At 38.5% G+C, this 19,347-nt stretch overlaps 1 protein-coding gene across 6 annotated transcripts in view; it reads right to left on the bottom strand.

Moving 5' to 3' along the window:
- SORCS2 (sortilin related VPS10 domain containing receptor 2) overlaps window positions 1-19,347 on the bottom strand; it is an 863,992-nt gene that overhangs the window by 61,354 nt on the left and 783,291 nt on the right. For all 6 annotated transcript variants that reach the window (XR_012904391.2, XM_075930786.2, XM_075930785.2 and 3 more), the window contains 2 exons: window positions 12,436-12,512; window positions 1,256-1,347 (listed from right to left, as the gene is read on the bottom strand). Coding sequence is in view for 5 of the 6 variants with exons in the window: in XM_075930786.2 (XP_075786901.2) it covers window positions 1,256-1,347; window positions 12,436-12,512 (169 nt within the window). In the remaining variant the exon portion in view is untranslated. The remainder of the gene's footprint in view (window positions 1-1,255; window positions 1,348-12,435; window positions 12,513-19,347) is intronic.

The following is a 19,347-nucleotide window of genomic DNA, read 5'->3' on the forward strand; positions in this document are numbered from 1 at the left end:
TGTTGGATAAAATCACAAGAGCATTGTACCAAAAGACTCAGGATCATCAATACACAATGGCAAAAATTGTGAATTCTTTGCCTACTTAATGTAGCAAATTAAATGTGACTCTTCCTTCCCCAACATGCCCTGCAACTCAGTATCTCCATTAAAAGATGTCTGTTAAACTGGCAATATTGCTGGATGTCCTCAGCACTGAGGTTTGTCACTGTATGGTCTTGCCATATGTCCAGAGCTTGTTAAGTGATTTAATTTTACCCAGTTGTATTTTATTTAAACTTGACAAACAGTATGTAGTGAAACATGATTAGACAAAACTGCTCAGTTACTAAAACTCAGACAGTGAGAAAAAAGAAGCCAGCCAAACTTTGACCCTTCACAAATTCAGTCATCTGATCAAGTAGTTTCTAAAGGATTGTATTGTGTATATCCTATCAAATGTTGTATGTAAACTGACTTTGAATTAAAACAAAATAGATCAATGTTCTGACTATGCCTTCCCCCCGCAAAGTGCTTGAATGCATTAACATGCAAACATTTCTCTCTCTCTCTCTCCAGTCAATATATGTGTGTGTTTCAGGGTATATGAAATTAGTGTGACACTCCACTATTTCCTTTATAAAAAGAAAGGAAAACAGAAACAATCCCCCTCTAAATAACAAAAAACCCACCCTCTTTGCTTTCCCATATTTCATATACGTATCATATACGTATCATCATTACGTAAAACTGAAGCATTGATCACTTGTATTCAGTACATATACATTACTCTTTTCATAATTCTAGAGGTGATAGCCCTGCATACTATTTCAAAATTAATGTGGGCAATTGTATACTGCCTATACCTAAATCCATCCTGTAGCTATACGTTTATTTATTACTCCAACCTTCATACTCTACATATTAGAGTATGGAGTTAAAATAGTATGGAGTTAAAATAGTTACTTGATTTTAGCAGTGAATAAACTTTAGGCTACTGCAGTCCACATTGGGAAGCTTTTGAATGAACAGTACTAGCCTGATGCAAAACAAATGTTACCATTAATCATGTAGCAAACTACTTTGCCAACAACTCTACTAGGAATCCTTTAATAAAATGTCCACCTGCATTTTGTTGGTTTAATGAATGTTAAATTAAAATGGCTCCACCTGGATTTCTTACACAAACTTACTGAAAAGCTCATTACTGATTAACTCTGAAGTACGATTGAGGTCTTGAAAATAATAACCCTACTATAACTGACTGCAGCATTACTTGAGTATTTTCAGAGGGATAGAAGTGTCTTTGATGGCCACAATGACTCCACCATGGTCCAGATATAAGATGTGATGTTCTTCTTCAAAGACCTAGAAAACAGATAAAAAAGACCAAGCAGATGTCTGGATTGGATAAAAATAAAATACATCATCAAAACATTATTAAAATACTTGTCAAGTTATAACTTTCTAACAGCCTGCTTTTCAAAATAAATTCAAAAGTACATGATTAGTGTTATTCCTACATTATACACATTTATTACAAGACAGTTTTTACTATGTGGATCGAGTTCTCTAGGTTCTGAAGGAAAAGATATTTATGCTGGTGAACTGGGAAATATTCAGATTCAAATCACAGTCAAACAAAACTATCTGTAGGTGAGCTGAGCCCAGACTTGTGCCTTTAATAACACACATTTTTCATTCTTTTCTACTATATATATTTTTCGTGAACTATTATCTTAGTGTATTTTTCATATTCTATATATCTTGCAAAATAGCATGCCTTGAAATATAATTCTAAGAAAAACAAAAAAGTTATTTCTGCCTTTGAGATTCTAACACAGTGTTTCCCAATTTTATTTGGCCACAGAACCCTTTTCAGCTTAAAAGAATTTCAAGGAACCCCTAGGGTTACCAGGCCAAAAAAAAAAAAAAAAAAAAAGACCCACCAGAATTGGTCAAGCAAAGAAACTCTCACCCCCCCCCCCCCCCCCACAAAACAGACTGTCTCTTTCAGAGGGGGCAAGGGAGTGCTGCATTCTCGCGGAACCGTTACTTTCACTTTGCGGAGCACCAGTTGGGATACACTGTTCTAGCATAGTCTTCAAACTATACAGAACATGATGTAAATTTTATATTTTTTCAGGATAAAAAGCTGCTATCGATACTCAGTTTGTCTAACTATTGAACCTGCGCAGTTTAACAATGCAGTCACTTTATAACTTTTTAACGCTCAGGATATATGTGACATTGGCTTGGTGATACAAGTAATGAATCACAACTAAGATATGGTGATAAAAAGACAGTTACATGGTCCATAACTGGTGTTCTTCAAGATATGTTGATCATGTCCATTCTACATTAGGAATGTGTGCTCATCGTGTCCACTGGTGCTGGAAATTTTTCCCTCAGGACTAGCAATGGGGGAGTGGCTCGGGAGACCCTTGGATTGGCACCTCCATGGCATGGTATACGGGGTGCCAAGTGCTCCCCCACTCTCAGTTCCTTCTTGCTGGAAACTTTGCCAGTGGGAAAGAAGGGCCAGTTTTGGACTTGAACTGAGCAACACATTTCAGAGAACACTAGTTACGGAACAGGCAATTGTCTTTTCTTTTTCAAATGACACTGAGTATGTTTTCAGAGAACTATCCACAATGACTCCAAGATCTCTCTCTTGAGTAGTTGTAGCGAAATTAAGTCCCCATCGTATTGTATATATAGTTGGATTATTTTCTTCAGTGTGCTTTACTTTATATTTATCAACATGAAATTTCATTTCCCACTTTGTTGCCCAATCATTTAGTTTTGTGAGATCTTTTGAAGCTCTTCACAGTCTACTTTGGTATTAGCTATCTCGAGCAGTTTGGTATCATCTGCAAATTTTGCTACCTCACTATTTACCCCTTTCTCCAGATGATTTATAAATGAATTAAATAGGATTGGTCCCAGGACAGTCTCTTGGGGAACACCACTAGTTACCTCTCTTCATTCTGAAAACTTATCATTTATTCCTCCCCTTTGTTTCCTGTCTTTTAACCAGTTATCAATCCATGAAAGGACCTTCCCTCTTATCCCATAACAACTTACTTTATTTAAGATACTTTGATGAGGGACCTTGTCAAAGGCTTTCTAGAAATCTAAGTATACTATATCCACTGGATCCCCTTTGTCCACATGTTTGTTGACCCCCTTAAAGGACTCTAGCAGATTAGTAAGGCATGATTACCCTTTACAGAAACTATGTTGACTTTCTCCCAACAAATTATATTCATCTATGTGTCTGACAATTTTATTCTTTACTATAGTTTCAACCGATTTGCCTGGTACTGATGTTAGACTTACCGGTCTGTAATTGCCAGGATCACCTCTGGAACCCTTTTAAAATATTGGCGTTACATTAGCTATCTTCCAGTCATTAGGTACTGAAGCTGATTTAAAAGATAGGTTACAAACCACAGTTAATGGTTCTGCAATTTCACATTTGAGTTCTTTCAGAACTCTTGGGTGAATGCCATCTGGTCCTGGTGACGTGTAACGGTTAAGTTTATTAATTTGTTCAAAAACCTTCTCTAATGACACCTCAATCTGGGACAATTCCTCATATTTGTCACCTAAAAAGAATGGCTTAGGTTTGGGAGTCTAACATCCTAACATCCTCAGCTGTGAATACTGAAGCAAAGAATTCATTAAGCTTCTCTGCAATGACTTTATCATCTTTGAGTGCTCCTTTAGCATCTCAATCATCCAAGGGCCCCACTAGTTGTTTAGCAGGCTTCCTGCTTCTAGCGTACTTTAAAAAAATGCTATTAATTTATATTTATATATTTTTACACTTAATTTGATAGAGTTTATGCTCCTTTCTATTTTCCTCTCTAGGATTTGACTTTTAGGATTTGATACAAAGTAATATTTATCAAGTTAATATGCAATGGTATGTGACATACACAGTTATTTCCAATTTTAAGCATAGGGAAATATTAGCTCTCTCACACACTATCGTGGTCCAGCTGTAGGTCAGTGCAGAGTTTTTAGTAGCAATTTCTATAAACAATACCTATGGTTAATGGAGACTATATATGAAGAAAATTAAAATAATCCCTTGAAAGCCCAAAGCTGAAATAAATAATGAAAGAATGAGGAACGAAAAGAAAAAAAAGGCAAAAGCTTTGTCTGAATCACTAGAAGCACTAAATATATAAGTATCTTTTCCTCTCTATAGCTGATATTTGTCATAAGAAAATGTCTGCTGCCTTCAGCTGTCTGCCAAACTTCATTTAACATAGCAGTAGGAGATAAAGTGAGTATTAATACACACTCCTTGAAAATTAACACACATACTTTCTACCCCTTATACTACTTGACAAAGGAAAGTGAATGAGACGTTTGCTTTACTTTGCCTTCAAGAATGAGAACTAACAACGCTAAAAGCTTCTCTTTACTCATTTTGAAGCCATATCCGTGATAGAATGAACTGTAGAAGAAAACCCTTAACCCCCAAGCACATTCGCATTCAGTCCAAGGAATGAGGAAGCATTAATAAAGCAGGAAGACCCCAGCTAGGACCTTGGCTGCATGTCTTTCTCTCACCTAATAAGAACATATTTAAAAAGGAATCCTGCAGTCTCAAGAATCCTGTTGGCTGTCTTCCATTTACAGATCTACACCAGATATGAAAAATGTATAGACCTGTCCACTTATTACATACAGCTGCATATTTTAGACAATTCAGTAATGGATAGACACTAATTTTAGATGCACTTCAAAAGGATCAAACCAGTTGCAATCAGATAAGCAAAGTTTGGATTCCACTCCAAACTTTCTCTAAACTTCTGTTCAAATTAAAGTACTTGCCAGATGCACTGGTGCAAGAAGTTTTTCCCCTCAGTTGTATCTGTAGGAGACCAGTAAGATCTCCTTCTCAACTGTGCCTAATTGTGAATATCTTGTATCTTAGCTCTTAGAAAGTTTCTATACAAACTTTTAAAGAATTAGATACAATTAGGCACAGCTGAGAAGGAAAACTTGCTGAGGCAAGGAGACATTCCAGCACCACTGCTGGTGGTATGAAGGAACTAAGGGAATGGGGGGACAGTGACACCCCTTCTACAGGCACATACACATTCCACTCCAGAGGACAACAGAACCAAGCACGTAAGGATACCACTAAGGGAAAAACTTCTGGCACTAGTGCATGTGGTGAGCACACACACTTACAATGAAATTAACATAAAAAATCACTCAAAGGAGAGTGAAACAGTATATGCTCGGATGCGTAGTCCTCCAAGAGCTATACCTCCATACTGAAGAAAAAGGGAAACTGATATCTGTATGATTTTATCCAAATTAGGTGAATTTCTCTGGCCCTGGACAAACTGGCAATACAGCTCTAGTTTGTACAGGTTGAGTAGCACAATTTTACACTATATTCTACTTAAAGCTGTGATTCCATTCTGCTGATACTGGTTACTTGTTTAATTTCACCTATTCTTTTTGTATCTATTTTTGGTGTAAATACTCTCTATAAAAATGGACTGGAATTCATAGCAATAAACAAGATCTTAATTAGAAACAGGAACATTATTGAGTGAATATCTATGGAAGAATATCAGAACGAGTACTGATTCAAAAGTTACTGAAGTCAGTAAAAAGACTGCCAATGAATTCAGTGGGCATTAGTTCAAGTCCTTAGGGCTTAGTTCTAAAGTCTCTATTCAGTCTGGCTATGTCTACACTGTAGAGCTTTTCTGGGATACCAGGGTTATCTCGGAAAAGCTATGCCACATCCAAGGTACACGTCCGCTTTTTTGGAACAATTTCTGAAAAAGTGGGCACATTCTTTTGCATCCCTATATTCTTCATTGTATGAGGAAGAAGGGATGTTCTGAGTGAGGAGGTTTTTACGAAAATAAGCGGAAAAAGATACACAAATTGCGGTTTGCAATTTGCATACCTTTTTTCGACTTTTCTTTGCATTCTAGACATAGCCTTTATGACTGCAGATCAAGGAAGGACTTTTGATCTGGGCCTATAATATGCATGTTCAATAATTCATATAACTTATAAGATTCCCTATAGTTTAAACATAGAAGGTAAAATTCGGCTTCACTGAAGTCAATGAGGGTATGACTACACTACAAAGTTAGTTCGAACTAACTTTCATAGGCGCTATACTAGAGCTCCGTTAGTACGATTAAGCCTAGTTCGAACTAGCTAGTTCGAATTAAGGGGTGTGTAGCCCCTTAATTGGAACTAGTGAGAGGCTAGACCTCCCCAGGTTTCCCCGGTGGCCACTCTGGCCAACACCAGGGAAATTCTATTGCCCCCCTCCTGGCCCCGGACCTCTTAAAGGGGCACGGGCTGGCTACGGTGCCCGTGCCAGGTGCAAGCCTGCCAGCACCCAGCCAGCAGACCCTGCACCTGGCACGGATCGAGCCACCCACCCGATGCCCCCCAGCCCTCCCCCTCTTCCCGGGACCAGGCTGGCGGCTCCCGGGAGCTTGCCCGGGACCGCAAGAGGCGGGCACCCGCCTGGGCTAGTGCAGACATCGTGGACCTTGTCCACGATCTCTGCACTAGGCACAGGGAAGTGGCCGTCCAGGCTGGCAGCTCTCCTGCCCTAGCCACCCAGGAGCAGGTGTGCAAGAGAATCTAGGGGGTCCAGTGAGACTCCCGACCCTGAGCCCTGAGCTTACAATGGCCGTCCTGGGTCAGACCAAAGGTCCATCTAGCCCAGTAGCCTGTCTGCCGACAGCGGCCAACCCTAGGGACCCTGGAGGGGATGGACCGAAGGCAGTGACAAAGCCATTTGTCTCGTGCCATCCCTCTCCAGCCTTCCACAAACCTTGGGCAGGGACACCACTCCTACCCCCTGGCTAATAGCACTCCATGGACCCAGCCTCCATGACTTGATCTCACTTCCCTTTAAAGTCTGTTCTAGTTGTAGCCTTCACAGCCTCCTGCAGCAAGGAGTTCCACAGGTTGACTCTTTGCTTTGTGAAGAACAACTTTCTGTTACTAGTTTGAAGCCTGCTACCCATTCCTTTCCTTTGGTGTCCTCTAGTCCTTCTTTATGGGAACTAATGAAGAACTTTTCTGTATGCACCCTCTCCACCCCACTCATGCTTTTAGAGACCTCTATCCTGTCCCCCCTCTGTCTCCTCTTTTCTAAGCTGAAAAGTCCCAGTCTCTTTAGCCTCTCTTCATATGGGATCTGTTCCCAACCCCTGATCATTTTAGTTGCCCTCCCCTCTCCCAGCCTCTCTCTTCCCCTCTCCCACCTCCTTTTCCCAGTCTCCCCCCGTTTTGTTCAATAAAGACAGATTCCATTTTGGAAGACACATTATCTTCATTTTGTACATCAAGAAGAGGGGCTAGGGAAGGGTAAGTGGAAGGAGGTGAGGGAGGAATGGGGCACGAGCCCCCGATGGGGAGGACTGGGCTGGCTCTGCGGGCTTCTGGGGGTGGAAGCTCTCCTGCAGCCCCCCAATTGCCCCGTCTCCCCAGATGGCAGCCTGCGGCAAGTGCAGCTGGGCTGATGGCCGAGTGGTGTGATGTGCCCAGTGTGGGTAGTCTGGGCAATCCAAGCCAGGACTGCTTTGCAAGCGGGGAACCCCTGAGAACTGTCTGTCCGGGGTGGGGGTCAGGACCCTTTAAGCACAGCCCTCGTCTAGCCTGAGACAGCATCTCCACGCTCTAAGTCCTCCTCTGATGCCCTGCCAGCACTGCTTCCGGCCATCCTTAAGCCCGGTTCAGGGTCCACTTAATGTGGACACCCTAGTTCGAATTAGCAAAAAGCTAATTCGAACTAGTTTTTTAGTCTGGATCCGTTAGTTCGAATTAGCTTAGTTCGAATTAACTAATTCGAACTAAGTTAGTTCGAATTAACGTTGTAGTGTAGACATACCCTGAGTCTTTTGTCATTCATTTGAATGGGACAAGGATTTCATCCTTAGATGATATTATATTGCACATCATCTTTAAGTATTTCATTCTGGCCAATGATTCTTCACCATTAAACTTATTCTATGTATGTGACACAGTGTGGTTTATTGATTCTATTGTCAACACTGCCACAGCCTTAATCTACAATCTTGGGGCAAGTCAATTAACCTCTCTCTGGGCCTCAGTCTTCTCATCTATATCAGATACGTAACATTATGTACAAACAGTGCTTGCATACCCTTTTATGAAATACTTTATACATATGTAAAGTAACTTAATTAGTGTTTTCCTTTGTGTGATATAACTGGAGAGAGAGTAATAAAAAGACAAATAACAATTTAAAAAAACAGAGCCAAAATGTAGCAAGACTGACTGCCTTTACAGTGTTTCAGTCTGAAGCTAAACCAGCAAAATGGCAGAGCCAATAAAATGTTGTTATGAACAACATGAGACACTAATACAATCTAATTCTTGAGTGTGCAGATGAAAAGGGCATAAAGTGTTCCAGGTCTAATTCACTTTCCAGTGAATAATATTGGCCTATTGTCAATTCTTTAAAACAAAGGAATATTGAAATCATATATTGATAACCTTCTACCTTCCATTCGTGAGCAAGTGGTGTAAGTGATACCTGAGTGAATTTGCTCAAGCCTTCTGTTTCTGTTCAGAAAGGGTATAGCACCAATGTGTATCTCTATCTTTTCCCATTTGTCTGTTTGTTTACATTATAAACGCTGAGTATTTGTAGGAGTAGCTTTTGCTCATCAGAACACTGGAATAACATGAACTAATTCTCCCAAGAAATATAGTACAGGAATATTATCCCAAACTTCTAGATAGGGAAACATGGTAACCCCAGTTCCTCCAATGGATTTTCCAAAAGCCACAACTGAAGTTAGCATCAGAGCCACCCTTAGAACACAAGCTCCTGGCTGCTAGTCCACTGGAGCATGCTTATTTGTGCTCATAACCAGCAACGAGATCAAATATGCAAGTCTCAATTATGCAAATCATAATTCTCTGCACTAACTACAATCAAAGTAATGAATTAATCATAATCTTCACTAACTAGAACTTGTTTAGTCTTTCCAGGTGGCAAGCTGCTATAGGGCAACACCACTGGAATCTCATGTATCTTCTATTATTTGTAGCTCTTTTGTAATGTTTACAGAATATTATTTGCTTCATAATAATGCCAACTGTTTTCTCTCTCATGGTGCATTATGTCTTTGTTATTGCAACAGCTGTAGAAACATCAGGACAGATTTTCTACTGGTGAAATTCAGCATAAAGTCTATGGAGCCATGCTGATTTACACCAGGTGAGGATTTATCCTATGAGATTTAATTTGCATTGGCTGAAACTCAAAACTAGGCAAAAATGCACTCAGTCCACTCACCAAGAAAAATCCATTCCTAAATTCCAAGCTTGAAGACTCTCCTACAATCCTCCTCGCAAACTCTCTCTAATCTTACCTGCTGAAATGGAGTGATGCCAGCCCCTCTTTGTTGTGCTTATCAGTGGTGCTACCCATCTCCTGGCTGCTTGGATTAAAAATAAAATCTGAGCAAAGCTGCTGAATTTTGTCCTGCTTAAGCAAAGGTTTCTCTAACTTGCCTAAAACAGAGGTATCAGGTAGAGAAGAAGAATAGTCTTGTATTAAGGCACTGGACTGGGATTCAGGAGATCTGGCTTCAATGTCTGCCCCTGTCACAGACTTTCTATGTAAACTTAGACAAGGCAATTGATCTCTCTGAGTTTCAGCTGTCCATCCTATGAAACAGGGCTAATGCTATTTTTTTCATCTATTTAAATTGCAAACTCCTTGGCCAATTACTGTCTCTTACTATTTGTTTACTCATCCCCTAGCACAGTGGTGCTACACTTTTCTGCAATAATAATCATCATTACTGCCAGAGTGCTATGATGCAGAAACATAGAAAAATCACCATCAACACTAGACAAGCCCACTAGCACTTTAAAAAAAAATGGAGAGCAGAAAAGTGCTCCATGAGGCCAAAAGCAGTTATAAAGCCTGAGAGAGAAGGAATCTTATTCAAAGCTGGGCTTTATTTCCATGAAGGCCCTTAAGCTACTCCCTATTTAATTTAGTATCATGTTAATCTTTCACATTAAACTACTCTGTTTTGTTAAGCATGATAGACATAATGATCCCAAGTAACTGCTAACATGTTACTCTAATCCTAATGTACTCTTTGGCTTACTTACTTTTCCTTTGGCATATGTCACAACTGTGCTTGTATTGCTTCTGTTTCAAGTAATTTTCTGATTCTTATCTTTCTATTCAATTCCTATTGCCAATACTTTTATTATTGCTGGTATTAGCTTATTTCCTGTACTGGCTTTTATTCCTTGCTCTAATACGTACCTTTCTATATTGGCCTATGTCTTTCTGTTATCCATGAGTCATAGTCCAATCTTGTTTTTCCTCTACAAGAGTTTGTAGATCGCTCTGCAGCAATGCTGGGGACGTGCAGTGAGGGATGTGACAAAGGTGCAGGACAATGACTGGTAGTCAGCAGTAAGAACTGCCCAGTCTCCAAGTCAGTGATCTGACCTCATCCAATGAACTGTGACAAAATGTGGGCTCTGCTTGTGCCAGCCTTAGAGACCAGTAATTATTCATCTAAATAATTGCAGTATCATGCAGTTGCTCATGTTTTGTTTTTAGCTTCATGAATTTCAGAGGAGAAAGGAAATGTATAGCCACTTTCATGAAGAACAAACAGATCACAATGAATAAAGGGGATATAAAATGTATAAAATAATCTGCATTCTTCTATCTAGACACCAATATGAAGATTTATGAAGATCTTTCCAAAGCCTTCTTGACAGTTTTAATTAAAATAAAGAAATCAGTGGCACTTTTCATTTTGGCTGTTGTAATGGGGATCAGAGGTTGTGTCTGAGTTTACATCTAGTGAAAAATCACCGAAAGCCTTGATAAACCAAGTTTCATCTCATTAGCTTAATTGTCCCCACAAATGCAAATAGAAAGAAACTGGATGCCAGCCCCTTTTCTCAACAGAAAATGCTATAGAATTTTGGTAAATGGCCATATTAGATATAAGTAATACCAGTTAACCTCTAAGCATGGAGATAAATTCCCACTGCTAAAATGCTAGAAACAATTAGGAACAAAATCTCATCTTCTGAAACTAAAAGAACATCATCATGACAAAAGTAATGTCATTATTTTTTTTAATTGTTCTTTTGTATATTATTACCAATATCCTATATTGCTAGTATACACAAATAAATCTTTTTTTTTTGGGGGGGGGGGGGTCTTTTTATTTAGCCTGGAGAATGAATCTAGACTGCTCAGTTTCACTCCTGCGGTTTCTTGTACTTCAGTACAGTTGTGTTATGTTTCAGTTCAACAGTGGAGTGAGAGCATTTCAATAGCATTTCAATTAAAACAGCTGTTTTCACTGAAATAGAATTATTTTATGACACATTTCTATTCTTATTAGGGCTTCTCACCTGATCTTTGGACATTATGAAGGTTTTTAATATCGCTCTCTTCTCCTCAATATCATCTACTACTTTCAGATTTAAAAACCCAATCTCTCCAAACCATAGAAATGTAAGTCTGGAAGGGACCTCAAGAGATCATCTAGTGTAATCCCCTGCACTAAGATAGGACCTAAGTATTCTTACACCATCCCTGGCAGTGTTTAAATTGAATTAAGACAGGGTAATTTAGAGTAAAATACATCATAAGGATGATATAATTATCCAAAATCCAAACACTGTAAATCCAGGAAATTTAAAACTCAACTGATGTTATGCAGTTATCGTAAGATTGTGATTAAGGTATTTTCATACTTTTGTATCAGGTTACATTAAACAACATTAAAAGTCACATTTTCTCCCTCATGTTGTAATTAAAGGGCACAACTGAAGTTACCCAAAGATTGAATTGCTTGAGTGCCTTCACTGCACTGTAGGTCTGAATTATTTAAAAGTTAAGGTTAACTCTGAATTTCCTGGGATCATAGTGCTTAGTATGGGCACCCACAATTTTAAACTGGGAAAAAAAGAAGAATTCCTTCTTTATTCTGGTTAATCAGGCACAAATCCTTTACATGTGGACATCCTAAGTCTGATCCAGCAGTATATACATTTGGAGTATCCTGAAATAAGACTAATAATTTAAAAAAAAAAAGCCCAACAAAATCTCCAAAAGACTTCTGCCATCCTCGTGCAAGTTACTCAGAAGGAGATTTCCAAATGGACAAAACAGGTGTCCTATTCCCACTGAACATCAATAGCAGCTGGGAATATAATTCTCATTAGTGCCCATGAAAATCTCCCCCATTAATCTGTTTCAAAGTAAAATGTGAATAACAATAGCTACTTACCTCTTCAGAAGGATTAAAAGGCTTAATTAGTTAACACATTAAATGTGACCATTATTGTTACCATCAATCAATAAAAATAATAACTTGATGATCACAGTTAGTTTCAAGTGTTTTATTTCTCCTTCCTTACCTGCTGCCAGGTATTCCCACAGTCAGATGTTATGTACATTTCTTCTTTATACTCAACTAGCTGAGAGCCCAGATTACCTGGACACAAAGAAAGCATACAAACAAACAAACAAACAAACAAAAGGTGAAGCTTGCAGTTAAATAGTACCTCTCTCATTATATAGTCACCTCTCCTTAGCAAAATAATCAGGAAAAAAGATGAAGATTAAATCAGTGGGACAAATTCTGCTCTGGGATCCTTTACTGGCTCTAGGCTGGTTTCAATGAGAGTTACAAGTTCACACTGGCCCTAGATGATGAAGTAGAATTATTTTATTTTCAGCAGTAACAATAGTTAATATAAGCTGTGCTTTTATTATGCATTTTAATGGCTACATTATTGTTTGTTGAGAGATGAATAGTAAATGCAGGATGAGAACAATCAAGATAATCCATCTGATTGAAATTGACTGCTCTGAGTAGTAACAGCACAGTTTGTGAGAGGCTGTGTCATCTTCTTTCTTATTTCTCTCACCTTCTCCCTGACCCAACAACTTTCTCCCTGCACCTGGATTCTCTCGCTTTCTCTCTCTCTCATTCCTCATTCTAATTAGAGCCCATCTCCAACTCTACTGCTCCTGTGGGATGAACATTGAGAGAAGCTGCTTCTGCAAAAGTGCCAGATTGCTGCCACTCACCAGATAGCTCGCCACTCTAGGCTCCATACTTTATCTAACCACCTACTATAGTTTCTCCTATTCCTATCTTGGGGGAGGGGTTGTTGGGGGGTAGCAGAGTAGAACACATTCACATCATGAGTCCCAACCACCTCTAAGTCTACGTCTAGACCACAGGCTTCTTTTGGAAGAAGCTTTTCCAGAAGAGACCTTAAGAAAAAACTTCTTCCGAAAGAGAGTGTCTACGCTGCAAAAGCGCATCGAAAAAGCGATCTGCTTTTTTGAAAGAGAGCTTCCGCATTGATTGGATGCTATCTCACATTTAAACTGTGATTACTATGGTCACCAGGGCACCTGTACTTTTTCCTCTTTCCTCTTCTTTTGAAAGAATTCCATCTTCCTTGTCCACACACCCCTTTTTCCGAAAGAGCTCTTTCGGAAAAAGGCTTCTTCCTCATAGAAAGAGGATTACCAATGCTGGAAAACCCCTCTGTTCATTCAATTTCCTTTCTAAAGAATGCGATTACAGTGTGGACGTAATTGAAGTTTTTTTGGAAAAATGGCTGTTTTTTTTAAAGCTCTCTGTAGTGTAGACATACCCTAAGAGTTCACCAATTTACTTCTTTTTTGACACATTGCCCCACAACAGCATCTCCATTAAACATAGGAAAATGGTCAGTCCCTAAGGATTAAAAATTGCCTCTTGCTGATTCTTCAATAAACTACATTTAGTGCTATTATTTATTAGTATTATTATAGTATCCCTTTGATCTGCCCTTTAGTTATCAGAACCGATTGTGCCAGATGCTATATACACATATAACAAAAATAGATTCCTGTTTAAGAGAGCCTGCAATCTAAGTATGGAACAGAATACAATAGGTGGATCGAGTTGGACAGGAGTAACACACGCTAACTGTGATTACTCCGATGGACATATTAAGAAATAATCACTATATTTGGCATACAAATCTCTAACTCAGGCTGTGTGAATAGTTTTTGAGGTTACCTTGGCAGAAGTTCCGCACAAAATTAACAAACAAAAATTAGTGATTTTTTTTAATTTAGTTTGTTCATGCTAAAATAAAAGGAAAATGAGCATTTATTCAAGATCTATGCCTTTGCAGCCCATTCTCTTGGTATACTTGATGCCAAATCTCTTACAGCATTACATAAAGTACCATTTTAACCTCTTTATTCATCTTGAACAACTGTTCATGTTTTTTTCTGGCTAATTATAGTAAGTGGTAGGAATATTAGAAGGAAGATTTATAGCACTTTAAAACAATAGTTTGGCATTTAAAAACTGTGTAAATTAAAAAAAAAGATTCTGAACTAGGATCATATTTCTTATTCTGAAAGAGGCAAAAAGCTGCTCGGCATTTTGACAATAAACAATGGAGAGCAGCAGCTAGTCTTCAGACGACTGCTAAGCAACCTTGGGGCATAAGATCTCAACAAGTACAGTTCTGAATGCACATCTCCATCATGTGATAAGCTGTTCTTCAAATAGCAAAGCGTTAAACTGCCACATTATAGTAAACTAGAAGAGAAGTGATCCCAGTTTGCTTTTGTACCTAAGTGATACTATTGAGTGGATTTTGCCTTAAATGTATGATTTGTATGTTCTTATGGAAAAAAGATGAATTATGTCAGATATTTTTAAGTAAAAGAGACATAAGAAAGGAATACACTTGAGATTAGTATAGTATTGTGAAATTTTACTAATCTGCTATATAAACAAATGTGTTAGATATAAAAACTATATATTTAGAGTTTATTCAGGAGGAAAGAGACTTGAGAGACTGACAGAAAACACTGCCCAAAGTTATATGCAGAGCCCTACAAATCCATGGATATCTGCTTTGTACGTGCAGGTATCCACATCAGTGGATGTAAAGGCAGATAATACAAAGCTCATTTTTGCAGCTACAGATGTAGATACAAATTTTGTATCTAGAACCCTGAAAATTTATATCTGCAGACATCTGTGGATGTGGATGCAGATATCCGTGGATCATTTTAGCAGATGCAGATGTGTATGCAGGGCTCTAGATATATGTTCCACTTAGACCATCAAGATTATGAATACTTGGCTCTTTAACAGGTTAACTTTACATTATTTAATCAAATTACAGCTAAAATGGCTTCATAAAATTCTTTATATCAGAGAATTTGTGGCAGCTAGCCTAATATTGGCATTTGGCAGGGGCTGTAACTGATGCTTCACATCATCACCAATCCCCCCTTTAACCTCACTTCATCTTGAAAAAAAAATCAAATACAACAAAACAACCCATCCAATTCTTTGAGAGGAAATCTCCTTCTTGACCCTTACAAAGAAAGTTGGCAGACTTCAATTTCTATTTTAAGTTTGAAGGATAATAACATATTGTAAGCGTTTTCCACAGCTGTTTAGCTATTTAAATTTTCACATTAATAGGAAAATATAGTGGGGATCAGACAAGTATTTAGTTGAGAGTAGACTGTTATATTCAATGTGCTAAAGGATTATAAACCGTTAAAACACAGATTGTTACCATCATATGTCAAATTGGATAAAGTACACATTCTCAAATTAACAAAACATACCTGTTCGGACTATTCATTTTCTTCACATATTCATTAATTACTTCATTCATAACAAGACTTATTCAAATATCTAAAGCACTGGATTTTAACTCTAGTAAGTTCTCAAGCAGCATTTTTCTTACTTTGCCTATTTGTAAATTTGGATGATTATTGATGGAAATATTTTTGTCTGTGGATGTATGGTGAAATCTAAGTTTACTGACATTTACTGATAAAACTAGTCTACCGGCAATCACCTGAGATAATGAAGCATGAAATTTGATTACTCTATCCATGTTGGGCTGAATTCACTTTCCCATGCATAATGCTCAACTAACCAAACTTTGGAAGGGTGAATTGCATGTAGGATTTGTGATTAAGGGAATAAATTCAGGATCAGAGATCAGTCATGTAGTTTAGTTCCCCCTGGACATTATGAGATGGAAAAGAGTCGCCCTGTCTACTACTTGTGTTGTGTGCTAAGTCCAGCAAAAACTACAGGACTCTGGAAGAGAAAGTGAAGGAATTGGGGTGCAGTTGTGTTCCTGGCCATCCTCTAAGTTGTGGGCTTAGGACTACAGAGGGACTTGCACATCTTGGAGATGAGTGCATTGCTGTGAATATGGTGTCAATGGGAGGGCTTTAGCTACCTCAATCATGAGATGCTCTTCTGGAAAGAAGGTCTGCTAGGAAGAGATGGGATCTGACCATCTTTGCACCAGTGTACGAACCTAGTGAGGAAGCTTTAAACTAGGTTCAAAGGAGGCAGGTAACAAAAACTCATATATGAGTATAAAAAAGGTAACTTTAACAGAGCTAGATGTTGGGAAAGAAATGGAAAATTACAACAGGGTAAAGGTGCAACAAAGAGGGCAATCAAGGGGGAATCAACTCAACATCTTAGATGTCAAATGCAACCATTATGGGGAATTAACAGAAAGAACTGGGAGCATTAATATGTAAGCTAAATTATGCCTTAATTGGCATCACAGAGACTCATGGGATAAATCTTATGACTGGGATATTGATATAGAGGAGTATAGATTCTCCAGGAAGGAATAACAAGATAAAAAGGGAGCAGGTATTGCATTATACATCAAGAGGTCAAAGACGATGTAAAAGGTAGGCTAGTTAGACATCCCTGGATAAAAACAAAAGGGATAAAATGTAGGGGTGATGCTCTGGCAGGAGATTGCTACACACCACCAAATCAGGAAAAAGGGGTGAATAAGGCATTTCTAGAAGAAACAACAGAAATATCCAAACCACAAAATTGATAGTAATGAGTGATTTTAATTACCAGACATCTGTTGGAAAAGTAATACAGCAGGAAATAAAAGTTCCAGTAAATTCTTGGAGATATTGGGACAACATTTTGTTTCAGAAAGTAGAGAAAAATAAAGGGAATAGCCATTTTAGCCATTTTAGCCTTGTTTATGACCAAAGAACTGATAGCAAATCTGAAGGCAAAAGGCAGTTTGCATGAAAGCGATAATGAAATTATCATGATTGATCATGACAAGTAGATTTAGCAGACTCACAGAACTGATAGGTAAGATCGCACAGGAAGAAAATCAAAAGGAGAAGCTGTTTGAGAAATCTGATATTTTCTCAAGAAGACAAGATTAAAGGCACAATTCCAAATTATCTCAAAGAAAAAATAGGAAGAATAGAAAAAGACCAACATGGCTGCATCAAGAACTGTTTAATGACCTGAAATAATAATAATAAAAAAGTCTCCTACAAAAGGAGAAAGCATGGACAAATTACTGAGGAGAACAAAGGAGTAGCACAAACATGTAAGGACCAAGTTCAGAAAGGCAAAGGCACAAAATAAGTTACACCTAGCAAAGGAAATAAAAAGCCAACAAGAGGAGGTTCTTTAAACACATTAGGAGTGAGAGAAAAATGAAGAAAAGTATAAGTTCTCTACTTAAGAGGTAAGGTAAACTAGTAATGACAGTAAAAAGAGGACTAAGCTGTTTAATGCCTGTTTTTTCAATCTTCACTAAAAAGATTAATGGTGATACACAACAAAATTAATATTAAAAAAAAATGCACAAGCCAAAATAGGGAAAGAACAGATTAAATTTTTTTTAGATAAGTTAGATGTATTCAAGTCAGTGGGGCCTGATAAAATTCATTCTAAGAACTTAAGGAACTAGCTGAAGCTAGCAAGCTAGTTTGGAGCCATTAGCAATTATCTTTGAAAACTCATGGATGATGGGCAAGGCCCAAGAGAATTGGACAAGGGCAAACATAATATGTATCTTTAAAAGAGGGGATACAGAGGACCCGGGGACCTCAACTTCAATACCTGGAGAAATACTGGAATAAATACATTATTCCAAAATAACACAGTCTGTGTCTACACTGCAAACAGTTATTTTGACATAATGTCAAAATAATGTCAAGCTGGAGGACTTCTTACTCTGACTCCCGTAACCTTCATTTTACGAGGAGTAAGGAAAGTCAGAGGAAGAGTGCTCTTCTTTGAAATTCCTGCTGTGTAGACAGCACCGAAAGCCAAAACAAGCTATTTCAACTTCAGCGACACAGTTGACATAGCTGAAGTTGAGTAGCTTATTTTGGCTTTAGTCCCACTGTGTAGATGTGCCCTTAGAGGATAATAGGATTTTTAAGGAATATCTAGCATGGATTTGTCATGGCTAACTAACCTAATTTTTTCTTTGACAGTGTTATTGGTCTGGTTTATTGGATGGGATGAAGTAATAGATACAATAGGTCTTGCTTTTTGTAAGACTTTTGATACTGTCCCAGATGGCTAGATGAAATTACTATAAGGTAGTTGGATAACAGGTTGAGAACTACTCTTTGAGGATGGTCTTTCAACAGTTTCCCATCCCCCTCACACACACACATACAATACCCTAGCCAGCTCTTGCACCCTCCTTCCTGGCCAAATCCTCTCACCCCAAGCCTTCCCCTGCACTTAGTGAGGCCACCAGCCACCAAATTGAGAGAGTGTAACTAATGCGGCTCTGGCAGGGTCATGCCTGGGTCTGGCACTTTTCAATATTTTTTATTAATGACTTGGATAATGGAGTGAAGAATACGCTTATAAAATTTAAAGATTACTCCTGGATAGAAGGATAGCAAGCACTTTAAAGGACAGAATTATAATTCAAAATGACCTTGACAAACTGTTGAGCCAATCTGAAATCAACAAGATGAAATTCAATAAAGGTCAGTACAAAGTATTTCACTTAGGAAGGAAAAATAAAATGCACACATAAAATAACTGGCTACTTACCTTTCATAACTGTTGTTTTTTTAGATGTGTTGCTCAAGTCCATTCTATGTAGGTGTGTGCACGCTGTGTGCACAGATTGTTGGAGAGTGTTCCCTGAGCTGCACCCATTGGGCCAGCAGGGGAGCCCCCTAGACTGGTGCTATCGCAACGTATATATACCTCTGCTGGCCCTCTACCCCCTTAGTTCCTTCTTGCTGGAAGGCTCTGATGCAGGAGAGATGAGTGGGATGTGAAATGGACATGAGCAACACATCTTGAAGAATAGTTACGAAAGATAAGTAACCATTTTTTCTTCTTCGACTGCTTGCTCATGTCCATTCCAAATAGGTGACTCCAAAGCCAAACCCAAGGAGAAGGGGTTGGAGACAGACTGCAACACTGCCCTGCCCATCCCCGCGTCATCCCTGGCCTG

This window comes from Pelodiscus sinensis, chromosome 4 (genome assembly GCF_052426305.1).
Source record: "Pelodiscus sinensis isolate ZL-2025 chromosome 4, ASM5242630v1, whole genome shotgun sequence".
Classification (NCBI taxonomy): domain Eukaryota; kingdom Metazoa; phylum Chordata; order Testudines; family Trionychidae; genus Pelodiscus; species Pelodiscus sinensis.